At 50.0% G+C, this 16,340-nt stretch overlaps 2 protein-coding genes across 6 annotated transcripts in view; one reads left to right on the top strand and one right to left on the bottom strand.

The window, feature by feature from the left end:
- Positions 1 to 9,224, bottom strand: part of ECE2 (endothelin converting enzyme 2) — a 43,504-nt gene extending 34,280 nt beyond the window's left edge. Inside the window, exons 1-3 of one of the 2 annotated variants that reach the window (XM_009239604.4) lie at positions 8,891 to 9,224; positions 1,023 to 1,306; positions 21 to 488 (exon numbers count right to left, since the gene is read on the bottom strand). In XM_009239604.4, the coding sequence (XP_009237879.3) occupies positions 201 to 488; positions 1,023 to 1,306; positions 8,891 to 9,086 (768 nt within the window). In that variant the 5' untranslated portion in view covers positions 9,087 to 9,224 and the 3' untranslated portion in view covers positions 21 to 200. Of the gene's footprint in view, positions 1 to 20; positions 489 to 1,022; positions 1,307 to 8,890 lie in introns of those variants that run through there. The other variant, XM_024244554.3, reaches the window with a different exon arrangement.
- A 588-nt stretch (positions 9,225 to 9,812) lies between these two features.
- ALG3 (ALG3 alpha-1,3- mannosyltransferase) lies at positions 9,813 to 16,337 on the top strand. Of its 4 annotated transcripts, XM_054553070.2 has the most exons (9): positions 9,814 to 10,036; positions 12,958 to 13,057; positions 13,155 to 13,302; positions 13,412 to 13,572; positions 14,047 to 14,167; positions 14,771 to 14,976; positions 15,137 to 15,214; positions 15,809 to 15,952; positions 16,089 to 16,337. In XM_054553070.2, the coding sequence occupies exons 1-9, from the start codon at positions 9,841 to 9,843 to the stop codon at positions 16,249 to 16,251; spliced, it is 1,317 nt and encodes a 438-aa protein (XP_054409045.1). In that variant the 5' UTR covers positions 9,814 to 9,840; the 3' UTR covers positions 16,252 to 16,337. The 4 variants fall into 4 exon arrangements, with proteins under 4 accessions (XP_024100320.1, XP_024100319.1, XP_054409045.1 ...); XM_024244552.3 differs by lacking the exon at positions 15,137 to 15,214 and having other exon boundaries at positions 9,813 to 9,999; positions 15,765 to 15,952; XM_024244551.3 differs by lacking the exon at positions 15,137 to 15,214 and having other exon boundaries at positions 9,813 to 10,036; positions 15,765 to 15,952.
- Positions 16,338 to 16,340: the final 3 nt, after the last annotated feature.

Raw genomic sequence — 16,340 nt, 5'->3', positions numbered from 1 at the left:
GAAGCAAGAAACCTGGAATCTGGATAGTTGGAGCTGGGCTGTATTGGTTCATGTGGGTTCGCTCCCACCCTCTATCTTAGGCATGAGGCCCCTGGGATGTAAGCACCTTGGACCCAACCCCAAGTCCTGAGTCAGGAATTCCAACTACCTGAGGAGCCCAGGGCAGAATGGCAGGAAGGGTGGAGGACCATGCTCTGGCCTCAGAGCTGAATGGCACTAAGGAAGTCCTCATGATCTGAGTCCTGAAGGAAGCAAGGTGAGGTGGGAGGTCTAGGGGGAGAAAGGATTTGGGCCCCCAGAGCCAGCTGGGCCACACTGAGCTCCCCGCCCTTGTGCATGAGGTAGAGATGGAAGTGGAAACCGCTGCCATAGGTAGCATGCCTCAGGGACCAGCCATAACAGGCTTGGGCATAGTGTCTGGTCCGAAAGTGGGGGGCAGCAGAAGTCATTGAGATGAACCGGCCTCCAGGGACCAGCACGCGGCTCACCTGCAAGGCAGACAGAGAAGCCATTGGTGAGAAGTGGATCTTCAGGTTCTCAAAGGTCAGTACTGCTCCAGATGCCCTCCCAGTCAAACCTCAGGAACCATCCCACATCTGTAGCTCAGGCTTTCCATGGCAAAGAGTGAGCCACTTTCTCTGCCCCTGGCCATTCCTTGGAATTAGGGCTATATTCTATTCAGGGAGGGGTATAGGAGTGATATCAGGTATAGGGGCACCACTTTCCTGTAACTGCTCACCTTGGCAGTCTCTGTCACCTGTCAGGAACCTGGCTGCTACCTCATCCCTGTGGCAACCCAGTAACCACACATCAGCCTTTGTGAGCCTGACTATTCCAGCTGCCTCTATAAATCTCGACCCTGCTTAACCCTTCCCTTCCTTCAGAGAGCCACACTCCTGAGGGCGACCCACTACTTACTCCAAAACATGCTTCTTCTGGCTTCTGATTTCTTCCAGTCCCCTGAAACCTCAACCCCGCAGCCCTACCTATTGATCTGCCTTCGTCTCTTGTTGCTCCCTCACCTCACTCAACACCTGGTCCACAGTGTGGACACCTTCAGAGGACACGGTCCAGGGATCTCGTTCCCCAGCCAGCAGGGCATCTAGCGTGCCCTTCTCGAGCACCACATCGAAAGAAGCACTGGGGAACTCCAGCTTCCGCACATCCATGGTCTCCCAGCGCAGCTGCGGCACATGGGCATAGCGAGCCTGCATGGCAGCCACCACGACAGACGAGTAGTCCACACTAGTCACATCAGGGAAGCCTCCGAGGAACAGCTCGTAGCTCAGGGCACTGTTCCCGCAACCTGGGGTGGGAGGGGATGGATGGCAAAAGAGCTACGTTAGCTTTGGTTCTCACCTCCCCCTGAATATCCATCCACTCTTGGCCCCGTTTTCTCTCAATCCAAACCCTCCAGTACTGAGAGGAGGTGGCAGAGTGCAGAAAAAGCACAAGCCTTGGAATCGCACAGGCCTGGGTGCAAACCCTGGCTCTATCACTCCTAGCTGTGTGGGCTGGGACAAGTTGTTTAAATACTAGAAACATGGATTTTTTTTTTTTTTTTTTTTGAGATGAATTCTCACTCGGTCGCCCAGGCTGGAGTACAGTGGTGCAATCTCGGCTCACTGCAACCTCCGCCTCCCGGGTTCAAGCGATTCTCCTGCCTCAGCCTTCTGAGGAGCTGGGATTACAGGCGCGTGCCACCCCATGCCTGGCTAAAACTTGGATTTCCTATTCAGAAAAATGAAGATAATAATAAGTAGGCCATATACAGGATGTGATGCATTAAACTTAAGAACTAAGCTAGGCGCCGGGTGTGGTGGTTCACGCCTGTAATCCCAGCACTTTGGGAGGCCGAGGAGGGCAGGTCACCTGAGGTCAGGAGTTCAAGACCAGCCTGACCAACATGGAGAAACCCCATCTCTACTAAAAATACAAAATTAGCCAGGCGTGTAGCACATGCCTGTAATCCCAGCTACTTGGGAGGCTGAGGCAGGAGAATTGCTTGAACCCAGGAGGCGGAGGTTGCAGTGAGCCGAGATCGTGCCATTGCACTCTAGCCTGGGTGACAAGAGTGAAACTCCGTCTCAAAAAAAGAAAAAAAAAAAAGAACTAAGAACTGTAGAGTAGCTAAAGGAGCTCTAAAGTTAGGAGTTCAGAGATTTGGGTTCTGATATTCCTAGTCACACAGCCACGGCAAATCATTCAACTCTTTGAGCCTCAGTTTCCTCAAATTCAAAATGGGGATAATACTGGTATCATTAGGACCATAATATTATTAGTAGCATAATAATGATATAAATTAGTATTATCCTAATCCCCAACCTCTTCGAAAACCTTAGAAGATATCAACCCTGGGAAGGCCTCATGTTAGGGGTTATTCTACTTTGTTTTCCAAAACAGAATTAACAAGTGAAGGGGAAACTAGGTGGGGACACACAGTGGAGCTAATTCCTTGCAATTCTTTTTTTCTTTTCTTTTTTTTTTTTTTTGAGATGGAGTTTCACTCTTGTTGTCCAGGCTGGAGTGCAGAGGAGTGATCTCGGCTCACTGCAACCTCCGCCTCCTGGGTTCAAGCAATTCTCCTGCCTCAACCTCGAGTAGCTGGGACTACAGGCACACACCACCATGCCCAGCTAATTTTGTATTTTAATAGAGACGGGGTTTCACCATGTTGGTCAGGCTGGTCCTGACCTCAGGTGATCCACCTGCCTTGGCCTCCCAAAGTGCTGGAATTATAGGCATGAGCCACCACACCTGACCGCAATTCTTAACGTATGTATTGAGCACTACATATTAGGCTCTGCCCATGAATAAAAGTCCCTGCCCTCAAGGAGCTCATGCTCCAGTAGGAGGAACAAATGTGTCATCAGACAGTTGCTGCAAAACATGATGAGTGTTTCAATAGAGACAGGCTGTGAGAGCACACAGGAAGGTCTGGACCTCACCTCAGGTGAGTCAGCCAAGAGTTTCCGGGGAGCTGACAACCAAGCAAAGTCTTGAAAAACAGAGTCTTGACAACTTCCCAACACTCTGGTAGGAAGTGCCTGGAAAGCAGTCCCAAAGGGGATAGGGTCAGGATGGAGAAGGGATAGAGGTGAGAGGAGTGGATGTGGATCTATAGGTCCAATGGGCATGACTTCCTTAGAAGATCCAGTGGCCTCTTCCAGGCCCTCCTATGGCCAGTCCCAGCTTGACAATGGGGCTGGGTGACAGCTCTTGACAGCCCCACTGGGGATCTTCAGCTCTTGGGATTAGATTTCCTTTAATCCCCACTTGCCTCCCTAAGAGGATCACGGGATCAGCAGTTGGGATAGCCCTAATCTATCAGAGTTTGGCACCTGGACAATGTACCCAGAGGCAGCTGGCTGCTTGCTCCCCAGCTGCCCTTTCCCATGTTCTTCTTCAAGCGCTGGGGCTCTAGGAAAACTATCTTGCCTAGGAAAACCCAACACGTGCTTCCCAAAGTTGAAGCCACAAAAAGCCACTATAGATACAGCACATGGGATGGGGGTAAGGGTGGCAGAACCTGACTTAGTTCCAGGTTGAAATCCCACTGGGTTTGCTGACCCACAATCCCTTCATTACCCCCACACCTGACCTCATATACCTGTAGAGCTCTGCCAAACCGTGGACAAATCCAGATTTCCTTCCTTTGTTCTCCTTAGTACAGGATGGCATCTTCCAAGAGAACTTTACCAAAGGTGAAGGGGAAACAAAAGCTGGCCACTGGGGCAGTCATGCTTACAAGCAGTGACTTTTGATTCTATTGACTCAGAGATTTGGGGCCAGCAACTAAGAAGGGGCTTGGGAAAGCCACTGCCTTCCAAAGTGGAGCCTGAGGGAAGTAGAGCCTTGGAGAATTGATCCATATCCAGGAATACATCACATGAGGCCTAGAGCTGAGTGGATCCTAACTCAACACCAAGAGATTGAAATATAAGCCAGAATGCCAATTTACTAATTTATAACAAGAAAAATAGCCATCATGGGGACTGGAGTTGAATCCTCTGGCCAGTCCCTTTTCTCTTTATAGGAAATCTAAACTGGAAGTCAAATTGATTCCAGATTAATTTTTTTTTTTTTTTTTTTTTTTTTTTTTGAGAAGGAGTCTCGATCTCGGCTCACTGCAAGCTCCACCTCCCAGGTTCACAGCATTCTCCTGCCTCAGCCTCCCGAGTAGCTGGGACTACAGGCGCCCGCCACCACGCCCGGCTAATTTCTTTTGTATTTTTTTTAGTAGAGACGGGGTTTCACCGTGTTAGCCAGGATGGTCTCGATCTCCTGACCTTGTGATCCGCCCGCCTCAGCCTCTCGAAGTGCTGGAATTACAGGCGTGAGCCACCGCGCCCGGCCGCTTCCAAATTAATTTTTGATTATGATCAAAAGATTCCAAAGAATTACTTAAGCATACGAGTTCAAGAGGCTGCAGTGGGCCAAGATCACACCACTGCACTCCAGACTGGGGACAGAGCAATACCCTGTCTCTAAAAAAACAAGAAGATTCCTACAGAGTGTGAAGTCAAGCAAGCATAGCAAATCAGAGAAGCTCAATAACAGCAAAGTGGGGCCAGCCATCCATGTACATTCATCTGCTATGAGGATGTTTCAGCCATAGGGACCAGATACACGAGTCTTCCAACAAGGTACTCTGTTCTCTGAACAGTCCTGGATAAACTGCCTCTCTGATTCCCATTTTCAATAAAAATAATAATAGCTAACAGTCATTGAACACCAGGTACTATGTTAAGCATTTATAAGAATTATTTCAGTTTACTTTCACAGTAGAGCCATATAAAGGATACTATTGGCTGGGCATGGTGGCTCATGCCTGTAATCCCAGCACTTCTGGAGGCTGAGGCAGGCAGATCACTTGAGGTCAGGAGTTGGAGACCAGCTTGGCCAACTGGTGAAACCCTGTCTCTACTAAAAATACAAAAATTAGCTGGGTGTGGTTGTGGGCGCCTGTAATCCCAGCTACTCGGGAGGCTGAGGCAGGAGAATCGCTTGAACCCAGGAGGTGGAGGTTGCAGTGAGCCGAGATTGCACCACTGCAGTCCAGCCTGGGCAACAGAAAGAGACTCTGTCTTAAAAAAAAAAAAAAAAAAAAGATACTATTATTACCATTCCCATTTTCTACATGGAAAAATTGAGGAAAGTGGTAAGAAACTTTCTCGAGGTCACATAGTCAGTGGAAGAACCAGAATTTGGACCCAGGCCTCTGTCGCTCCAGAGCCAGAGCTCTTAAACCACTGTGTTCAACTGCCTCCCAGTTTTCAAGAGGCCCACTCACCTTCAGTCGTGACAGTCCATTGTTAGCTATATCAATATGACCATTAGGCTATAATTCACAATGTAGTCATTTCACCAGTTTTAAGAGTTCCAGATGCCTCCCTACTCCCATCTGTGTGGTGTCACAAAGCACCCTTACTTCACCACTTCCCTGCTGCATGACAGTAGTGGACACTGTCAGTGTTCTGACCAGATGTCCTGGGAGTCTTTTTACCGATTTTTATTTTTATATGCCTAGGTTTTGGTGTGTGTTTGCTTCTAATGGTGTACATCTGTGACTCTTCAGGCTGAAACTACCTTCAGGGAAACTTTGCTTCTTCCCTTTCTCTGTTCCCTCTAGCTCTTACCAATCCTCCTGGGAGCACATTCCTGACAAATAACTTGGACATGAATCCTCATCTCAGGATTTGCTTCTGGGGAACTCAATCTAAGACAATGAGTGCAGGGATTGCCAAATGCAGCTTGCCACCTGTTTTGCTAGATAAAGTTATATTGAAACATGGCTATTCTCATTCACTTTTTTTTTTTTTTTTTTTTTTTTGAGATGGAGTTTCACCCTGTCACCCAGGGTGGAGTGCAGTGGTGCAATCTCGGCTCACTGCAACCTCCGCCTCCCTGGTTCACGCAATTAATTCTCTTGCCTCAGCCTCTGGAGTAGCTGGGATTACAGGTGCCTGCCACCACACCCGGCTGATTTTTATATTTTTAGTAGAGATGGGGTTTCACCATGCTGGCCAGGCTGCTCTCGAACTCCTGACCTCAGGTGACCCGCCTGCCTCGGCCTCCCAAATTGGTGGGATTACAGGCGTGAGCCACCCCGCCCAGCCTTCATTCACTTTTGTATTGTCTGTAGCTGCTTTTCCACTACAATAGCGGAACCGAGTCATTGTAAAAGAGACGGTGTAGCCTGCAAAGCCTAAAAAATTTACTTGTTTGGCCGTTTTCAAACAAAGTTTACAGACCCCTAACCTGGAGTAAGTCTCTTAATACTTTTGACTTGCCTTTAGGGGTTGTCATAAGGATTAAGTAAGTTAGAAAGGGCCCAGCACATTCTCTGGCTCTTATCAGGCACTCAACTTAAGTCTGTTGATGTGGAATGTAACGTAGAGTATTCCCCAAGTTGTGGGTCCTGTTCTTACATCTTGGGGATTCTAGAAATTCCCCTTTTGGTTTTTAGACTTCTTGCCCCTCCTATCCAGAAAAGGATAGTTCCCAGTCAAGCAGATTTTTTTTAAAGCATCAGTTTGGTGAAAAACCAGTCAAGCAGATTTTAAGGCAGTGTCACTCTGCCAATCACCAGCATAAGAATCTGCTGTGAAGCTTGTTGAACATACAGATTCCTGAGACCCACATTAGACCATCCCTGGAATTAGAATCTCACAATGCAGTCTAGCTCTCCAGGTAATTTTGATACACACTAAAGCTTGTGAAAACATAGATCTAAGATAAATCTATAAATAAGTGCAATGGTTTAAAATCACAGATTCAAGAAAGTGTTTACTTGTGGGGAGAAGGGGTTTTAGGAGGACCACACAGAGAACCTTGAATATACTTTTCATTTTGCCAGGCATTGTTCTAGGTATCCTTCATGCTCACTTAATCATCTTAAAGCCCAATTAATAAATATGCTTATGTTTTTAAGGTTGAGAAAATGGAAGCACTGAAATTCAAGTATTTTGTCCAGGATTACACAGCCAGTATAAGCCGAGCCAAGATTCCAACATAATTCACTGCCTCTAGAGTCCAAGGTGGTTTTTTGTTTGTTTGTTTTTTGTTTTGCTTTGTTTTGAGACAGGGTCTCATTCTGTCGCCTAGGCTGGAGCCCAGGGGAGCCATCACAGCTCACTGCAGCCTGGATCTCCTGGCTCAAATGATCCTCCTGCCTCAGCCTCTTGAGTAGCTCAGACTATGGGCACAGGCCACCATTCCCAGCTAAGTTTTTTTTTTTTTTTTTTTGAGACAGGGTCTTACTCTGTCGCCCAGGCTGGAGTGGAGTGGTGCAATCTCAGCTCACTGCAACCTCCACCTCCTGGGCTCAAGTGATTCTCCTGCCTCAGCCTCCCAAGTACCTGGGATTACAGGCACGTGCCACCACACCTGGATGATTTTTGTATTTTTAGTAGAGACGGGGTTTCACCATGTTGGCCAGGCTTGTCTTGAACTCCTGACCTCAAATGATCCATCCGCCTTGGTCTCCCAAAGTGTTGTGATTACAAGCATAAGCCACTGCTCTGGCCTACATTTTTTGTAGAGATGGGATCTCACTATGTTGCCCAGGCTGGTCTTGAGCTCCTGCGATCAAGTGATCCTTCCACCTTGGCCTCCCAAAGTGCTGGGATTATGAGCGTGAATCATGAGCCCAGCCCAGAGTCCAAGTTCTTTCTTTTTTTTTTTTTTTTTTTGAGACAGAGTTTTGCTCTTCTTGCACAGGCTGGAGTGCAATGGCATGATCTTGGCTCACCGCAACCTCCACCTCCCTGGTTCAGGCGATTTTCCTGCCTCAGCCTCCCAAGTAGTTGGGATTATAGGCATGCGCCACCACACCCGACTAATTTTTTGTATTTTTAGTAGAGATGGGGTTTCTCCGTGTTGGTCAGGCTGATCTTGAACTCCCGACCTCAGGTGATCCGCCCGCCTTGGCCTCCCAAAGTGCTGGGATTAATGGCGTGAGCCACCGCCCCCAGCCAAGTTATTAACCACTAAATTATACTTTTTTTTCTATCCCTAGTAATGTTCTATTTCTCAAACTGAGTGGAATAGACACACACATTAGATTTGTTATTTATACCTTACATATCTATTACATATGCCTTTTTTATTTATTAAAGACTTCACTTAAACATACAAAGGCTTTTACAAAGAGCAAAGTAAAAACGACAATTGGAAGAAAACCTGTTGCTCATTCAAACTTTACTAGCGCCTCCAAGGTTGACAGTAGGAGAGAACCTCAAGAGGTCAGCCGAACACCCCAGAGCCCTACCTTTCCTCCGGCACGTCTTCCCTTTGGGGAATCGTATCACCCTGGGCGGCAATCTCCCCTCCACCCCTAGAGGGTGCTGTTCTCACGCTCTAAGGCATAGGACCAAGTTTCAGATAGGACTCTCTCTAGGTGGCTCTGGCTCCCAGTGCCCAGGGGCAAAAAGAAAAGCGCTGGGCGTTATTCTCGAGGTGCCTGCGCGTGCCGCCTCCGATGTGAACTCGCAGTCCCATTTCTAGAACTGAATCTAAAGCTCAGAACGGGTTCATGACTTGTCCTAAGTTATACAAGTCTATTAGCGCTAGGACTTGAACTAGGTCCTCTGAGCAATCCGGTCCCCAAGGCTGCCTGACTCCCGAGGGTCCGGACAGGGTCTTGGGTACCCCCCATGCTCAAACTCTGAGGGACTGCCTTTCTCCAGAGGGCCCCGGGACCAACAATCTCTTACTCCTGTTTGCCTTGACTAAATACAGCCGGGACTCTGAAGGAGCTGGATCTCGCGTCCCAACTCAGGCGTCCTCCAAGAGGGGTAGACAGGCGGGAGGAAAGCGGACCGGGCCAAGCCCACGCGGCGCCGGTCCTGCCAGCTCTACCTGGCGGGGCCGCGCCGGGATTACCCACCTAGCACAAGGATACGGTCCTCGGGCCGCAGCTCCGGCTCTAGGAGGGCACGGAAGGAGGAGAAGTCCCCGAACCAATCGTAGGGGGCAGAATCGGCTGCGCCTTGGTAGCGCTGATCCCAGTACTCGACTTCGCGGTACCCGCAGTTCCGCTCAGGTAACTCCGGAGGCGCCCTACCGGCCCCAGGAGAGGCCATGCTCTCAACCGCCGGGCAGCCAGAGCCGCCGGCCCTTCAGCCAATACGGAAGGCAGGATGCAGAAGGCGGGGCCCTGGTGTCTCCGCCCACCATCTGCAGTTGCTCAACACAAACACGTGGAACTTCCGTCCTTTACTAAGCGCTCTTCGAAAAATCCTCCGGCTGGGAAAACCATCGTCCAGACCCTGAATCCTCCAGCTGTACTGCTAACTCATTTCCCAGGGCCGCACTCATGGTGTCAGACTCACGTGGGCTCATCACTGCGTCCTCTCATATTTTCAATGTGAATGACTTTTATTAGGAAATCTGAAAATTAGTGAAAGGTTCATTTTTCTCAGCATCCGGAAGGCTCTAAGGGCAGCCAGGAGGGGCGCGAACAGGGGCTTTGCCCTCCTTGAGAGACAGCATGAACACAGATGTTCCCAGCGCAGGCGAAGTAGAATGCTGGCTTCAGGCGTTATGGGGGAGGTAGGCAGGAATGTTGCTTTTCTGGACATTCGTTCTAAATTAGCGCCTGTGTACCCAGGGCTGGGTATAAACTAAGGAGTAAGACATTGTCCCTGCTCCTATGGAGCGTGGAGTGCATCAGAGGAGACAAATGCAGAAAAATTACATTTTAGTGGAATAAATGAAGACTGGCTACTCGGATCGGCGCTTAGCCTGGTGGGACGCCAGGCGCGGGAAGCGGAACCTAAGTGTCGAAGGTTCGGGTTTCCGGGGGTGGTGGGTGCACACAAGCGGCGCACCGTTAAGATGGCGGCTGGGCTGCGGAAACGCGGCCGGTCCGGTTCCGCGGCCCAGGCAGCGGGACTCTGCAAGCAATGGCTGCAGCGCGCCTGGCAAGATCGGCGCCTGCTGCTGCGGGAGCCGCGCTACACGCTGCTGGTGGCCGCCTGCCTCTGCCTGGCGGAGGTGGGCATCACCTTCTGGGTCATTCACAGGGTGGCATGTGAGTGCGCCGAGGGGGAGGGGAGGGGAGGGAGGGACACCTGAACCCGCGACCCAAACTGGATCTCAGACCTGGAACTCCAAACCAGACTCTGTATCCACTCACTCATCAATTGCGAACCCATCCATATCCCTTACCTGAGCGCCAAGCCTGCTCTACAGAAAACCGGATCTTAATCTGCCCGCATGGCAGAGGAGGATACCCTAGAGATTGGCCTTCTGCACTGAACTTACAGCCTGCAAACCAGCTTAGAAGTCAGATTTGAGCCAAAATTGTTGTACTGCTGCGGCTGCTGCATTTCTCTGTGGCTTTGGACACCTCAGGTCTCCTCCTGGATCTCAGCTTTTTCCATGTGTTCAGTTCTGTGATCTTTGAACGTCCTTCTCAATGATGGCATCTTGTGACCACTTGAGTCCATTAGGCATTATTGGCTACTCCTTTCCAGGCTGAAACTATACTCTAGGCATAAGGCACTTGGCTTTCTTGCTAAAGACTCTTAATTCAACAAATTTTTATTTAGTGCTTATTATATGCCTAGCATTATGCTGGTTACCAGAGAGAGGTACAGTGGTGAATAAGAGATGCATTTCTGCCGGGTGCGGTGGCGCACGCCTGTAATCCCAGCACTTTGGGAGGCCGAGGCGGGCGGATCACGAGGTCAGGAGATCGAGGCCATTCTGCCTAACACGGTGAAACCCCGTCTCTACTAAAAAAAATACAAAAGAATTTAGCCGGGCGTGGTGGCGGGCACCTGTAGTCCCAGCTACTCGGGAGGCTGAGGCAGGAGAATTGCGTGAACCCGGGAGGCAGAGCTTTCAGTGAGCTGAGATCACGCCACTGCACTCCAGCCTGGGCGACAGAGCAAGAATCCGTCTCAAAAAAAAAAAGATGCATTTCTAACTCGGGCCTGGACAGTAAGTTAGCAGGCAATTATAATGCATCATAATCATGGTAGTAGTAACACAGGATGCCATAAAGGGCATAGAAAGTCACTTAAACCAGGATGGAGGAGTCAGCAAAGGCTTCATAGAGCCACCCTTGGAAGGTAGGAATTAGCTATTGAAGGAAAGAAGAAAAAGGTGAGGGAAAGGCGTGCTCTGGACAGAGGATCCTCTATTAAAAATCTCCAGCTAGGCCGGGTGCTGCGGCACACGCCTGTAATCGCAGCACTTTGGTAGGCCTAGGTGGGTGGATCTCCTGAGGTCAGGAGTTTGAGACCAGCCTGGCCAACATGGTGAAACTCCATCTCTACTAAAAATACAAAAATTAGCCGGGCGTGGTGGCACATGCCTGTAATCCCAGCTACTTGGGAGGCTGAGACAGGAGAATTGCTTGAACCCGGGAGGTGGAGGTTGCAGTGAGCCGAGATTGCACCACTGTACTCCAGCCTGGGTGACAGAGCAAGCTCCGTGTCAAAAAAAAAAAAAAAAAAAACTTCAGTTAGACTGGGCACGGTGGCTCATGCCTGTAATCCCAGCACTTTGGGAGGCTGAGGTGGACGGATCACTTGGGGGCAGGAGTTAAAGACCAGCCTGGGTGGGCACAGTGGCTTATGCCTGTAATCCTAGCACTTTGGGAGCCCGAGGCGGGCAGATCACTTGAGGTCAGGAGTTCAAGACCAGCCTGGCCAACATGTTGACACCCTGTCTCTACTAAAATAGAAAAATTAGCTGGGCATGATGGCAAGTGCCTGTAATCCCAGCTACTTGGGAGGCTGAGACAGGAAAATGGCTTGAACCGGGGAGATGGTGGTTGCAGTGAGCTGAGATCGCACCACTGCACTCCAGCCTGGGTGGCTGAGCGAGACCCTGTCTCAAAAGAAAAACAAACAAACAAACCAGCCTGGCCAACACGGTGAAACCCCATCTCTACTAAAAATACAAAACTTAAAAAATTAGCCAAGCATGGTGGCACACACCTGTAGTCCCAGCTACTTGGGAGACTGAGGCAGGAGAATCACTTGAACCCGGGAGGCGGAGGTTGCAGTGAGCTGAGATCGTGCCACTGCACTCCAGTCTGGGTGACAGAGTAAGACTCTGTCTCAAAAAAAAAAAAAGACAGCCTGGTTCCTTTGAGGAACTGAAATAATTTTTTTAGAGCTAGAGTGTAGAAATCAAGTGAGGGGAGTAGTAAGAGATGGGAATGCAGAAATTGAGGCCAGATCATGAAGGAATTTGAAAGCTTTGTTAAGAAGATAGCATGATAATTAAGAACTTGGGACCCTGCAAGCTTCAATCCCAACTCCACCATCCTAGCTCAATTATCTTAAGCCAGTCACTTAACCTAATTAATTCTTAGGCTCCCCTTCTAAAAATGGGAATAATACAGAGTTTTGTTTATCTTAAGGGTCTTGGGGAATCATTGAGAGGTTTTAAGCAGAGGCCTGTTAACGATTTGTATTTAGGAAGAGCTCTTTGGTGTACGAGGTGGAAAATATATTGTAGTAGGGTGAAAGTAGAAGTCAGGAGCCTAATTAGCAGGCTAGTGTATAATCATTGGGGCTAGAGATTACTTTAGGCTCAAATTTGAGTATGTAGTAGCAGAGAAGGATGAGATAGAGATATTTACGGTGAGGAACAGGCAGAACTTGTTGACGAAGGGTTGCAAATGAGAGAGGAGGGAGTATCAAAGATGTTACTCAGGTTCGTGACCTGGTAGCTAAGAGGTCGGTGGTGCCATTTGCAGAACCCAGGAAAGGGAGTAGATTGGAATGGGAAGAAGGATCACAAATTCACTTATAGAAATGTTGAGTTTGAGATGCCTGGGCTCACCCCGAGAATGTCAGATAAAGAGTTAGATTAAGAGGTAGTGAAGCCCTGGGAATTGGCTGAAAGTCTGTGTTTTGATGGTCTGGAGTCTTGGGGAGGGTGGCAGACAAGTTCTAGACTCAGAAGTAACCAGATGATCTTGTCTTCTTCCAGACACAGAGATTGACTGGAAGGCCTACATGGCCGAGGTAGAAGGCGTCATCAATGGTACCTATGACTATACCCAACTGCGGGGTGACACCGGACCACTTGTGTGAGTGGGGACAGGAAGTTCAGGGAGGATGTGAGGGGCTGGTTAGGTACTAGTCTGTGTGACCTGACCCAGGCTCACATTTTATCTCGTCTTCCAGGTACCCAGCTGGTTTCGTGTACATCTTTATGGGGTTGTACTATGCCACCAGCCGAGGCACTGACATCCGCATGGCCCAGAACATCTTTGCTGTGCTCTACCTGGCTACCTTGCTGCTTGTCTTCTTGATCTATCACCAGACCTGCAAGGTGAGTCCATGCTACCAGGGCTAGAGGGCCCCAGCCTGGGAGGGCTGGGTGGTGGGGATGGCTCAGGCTTGCTGAGCTGACCTTGTACCTTACTGTGTTCTCCCTTTAGGTACCTCCCTTCGTCTTTTTCTTCATGTGCTGCGCCTCTTACCGTGTCCACTCCATCTTTGTGCTGCGGCTCTTCAATGACCCAGTGGCTATGGTGCTGCTCTTCCTCAGTATCAACCTCCTGCTGGCCCAGCGCTGGGGCTGGGGCTGCTGCTTTTTCAGGTCAACACCTCTTCCTTCTGGCCCCCTCTCGTTTTCTGCATTTCCATCTCTTCCCAATTTCCTGCAGCAGATGGAGTAAAGGAGTAGCCAAGACAGCGTGGGTCACTCAGGGCTCCACAAAGCGAGTCCAGGATCTATAGAAAGTTTCTGCCCTGCCATCCCCCAACATACACACATGCCCTCTTTCCATCCTGTCTTCCTCCCAGACAGCATTCCTTGTTGGAATTAGTCCTTCACATTCTAAATACTCAGTATATGCTCATTCGCATATAGTAGGCATAGAGACTATGCATCTGCCTCCTGCCTACTCCAGGCTCTTCCCTCCAACAGTTGTGAGTGTAGGTCCCATCCTGGAGTTTGCTGGCGTGGCGGCAGGGGGAGGTTGCTGTGGTGATGGTGGGAGGTATGTCTTTGGGTGTTGTGTGCACGGCCCTGAAGCTGATCTCCACCCTTCCTCTCCCCTGCTCACCCCAGCCTGGCAGTCTCTGTGAAGATGAATGTGCTGCTCTTCGCCCCTGGGTTACTGTTTCTTCTCCTCACACAGTTTGGCTTCCGTGGGGCCCTCCCCAAGCTGGGCATCTGTGCTGGCCTTCAGGTACCCCCACCTCACCCTTCCTCTTTCTAATCAAGGAGAAGCCACTTGTCTTGATTGAGGGGCTCTATCCCTGAGACTCCCTCAAAGCCAAGAGAGAGGGTTTTGGAGTTGATTCTGAGCTAGGAAGCCACTATCTCTAGGCTGTAGTTTCCACAGCTGTAAAATAGGGTATTAAATTTGATGGTCTCTGAGAGCCTTTTTACTTTTTTTAATTTTAAGTTTTGAGATGGGCTCTTGCTTCGTTGCCCAGGCTGGTCTCAAACTCCTGTGCTCAAGCAATCCTCCTGCCTTGGCCTCCCAAAGTGCTAGGATTTCGGGCATGAGCCACCCTGCCTGGCTTCTGAGAGCCTTCCTTGCTCTGCCCATTTATGACTTGGTGAATCCACGCCTTAAAGCATTGTTATGACCTGCCTCCTGAGCTTCTTTGGCCCCAGGCACTGGCCTGGGGTGGGGGTGGGGGGCATGGTTTTCCTGCTATTTCTAGTGGGAATTGGGGAGCCTCTGCGGCCTACATCCCAGTCCCACACCCCTCAATGAGTAGCATGAAGGCTAGTCATTGGGAACGAGCCTTGGCAGCTCTGCTGACATCACACCGATCCTCAGGTGGTGCTGGGGCTGCCCTTCCTGCTGGAGAACCCCATCGGCTACCTGTCCCGCTCCTTTGACCTTGGCCGCCAGTTTCTGTTCCGCTGGACAGTGAACTGGCGCTTCCTCCCAGAGGCTCTCTTCCTGCATCGAGCCTTCCACCTGGCCCTGTTGACTGCCCACCTCACCCTGCTCCTGCTGTTTGCCCTCTGCAGGTGGCACAGGTGAGAAAAGGCCGTAGTGCTGTGGGCAGAGTTGGGGGAAGGAGTGAAGGGCCTAAGCCTTAGGGGCTGCTTGGGGCAAGTGTCGGTTAAGCTCATGGGGTGAGTCCAGAGTCTGACTCACAAAAGGGGCTTGATAACTGTCTGAATGGCTTTTCCCCAGGACAGGGGAAAGTATCTTGTCGCTGCTGAGGGATCCCTCCAAAAGGAAGGTTCCACCCCAGCCCCTTACACCCAACCATATCCTTTAAATTGTGGGAAGGTAAGTCTTGCCCTCTCTAGGTGCTGACAGAGTCCTGGTCAGGTATCCCCTGACAGCTGGTGACCTGGGCGAGGAAAGGGGACCCCAATCATAGAAGTCGTATTCCGCACCACTGTGGTGAGCACTTCACATATTGAAGTATATTTGATTCTTAATTCTAAATACGAGCTACTCTTATGAGTACCTCTCCCTGCTACTATCATAAGAGATTTACATATGTTCTAATATTGAAAGCTCACAAGAGACCCCAAGACAGGGAGGTACACTTACATTTACTGTTCTCATTTTACAGATGGAAAAATTAAGACTTCATGAGGTTAAGTAACTTACCAAGGTCACACAGCCAGTAAGTTAGGGGTTCAACCCCACAAGACCTTATGGCCCTAGGTATTACTCTCTCCATATTCCATATTCGGTTGAGGAGCAGGTCCAGAGAGGTTAATAAACTTGCCCAAAGGCATGCATCAAGGAATGGCAGAGCCAGGGGGCTATGTGACCTAAAAACTATTGCCTTTCTATTTTGGGATAGCCCCCCACACACACTCCTGCCCTTGGCCTTGACCACCGCATACAGATCGTTTCTACCCTCTTCACCTCCAACTTCATTGGCATCTGCTTCAGCCGCTCCCTCCACTACCAGTTCTACGTCTGGTATTTCCACACACTGCCCTACCTCCTGTGGGCCACGCCTGCACGCTGGCTCACACACCTGCTCAGGTACCAGCTGGGACAACCTGGGGGAGTGGGAAGGGATAGGGAGTTCCTGTTGGGGGTTTATGACTAGGGCATGAGGAGCTGCAGGTCTGCAGGCCTTGAAACTGGATGAAACGTGGAACCTGTTTCTCATCTCCAGGTTGTTGGTGCTGGGGCTCATCGAGCTCTCCTGGAACACATACCCTTCCACATCCTGCAGCTCTGCTGCCCTGCACGTATGCCATGCCGTCATCCTGCTGCAGCTCTGGCTGGGCCCGCAGCCTTTCCCCAAGAGCACCCAACACAGCAAGAAAGCCCACTGAAGTCCACCCCTTTCGCTCCAGTCCACCCTCAGGACCTGAGGTGGGATGGACTCTGTGCCCTTCCAAATAAACCTTGCTAAGTCCAACTC

The sequence above is a fragment of the Pongo abelii genome, chromosome 2, assembly GCF_028885655.2.
Source record: "Pongo abelii isolate AG06213 chromosome 2, NHGRI_mPonAbe1-v2.0_pri, whole genome shotgun sequence".
Lineage (NCBI taxonomy): Eukaryota > Metazoa > Chordata > Mammalia > Primates > Hominidae > Pongo > Pongo abelii.
This window is presented reverse-complemented; position numbering and strand designations above follow the sequence as displayed.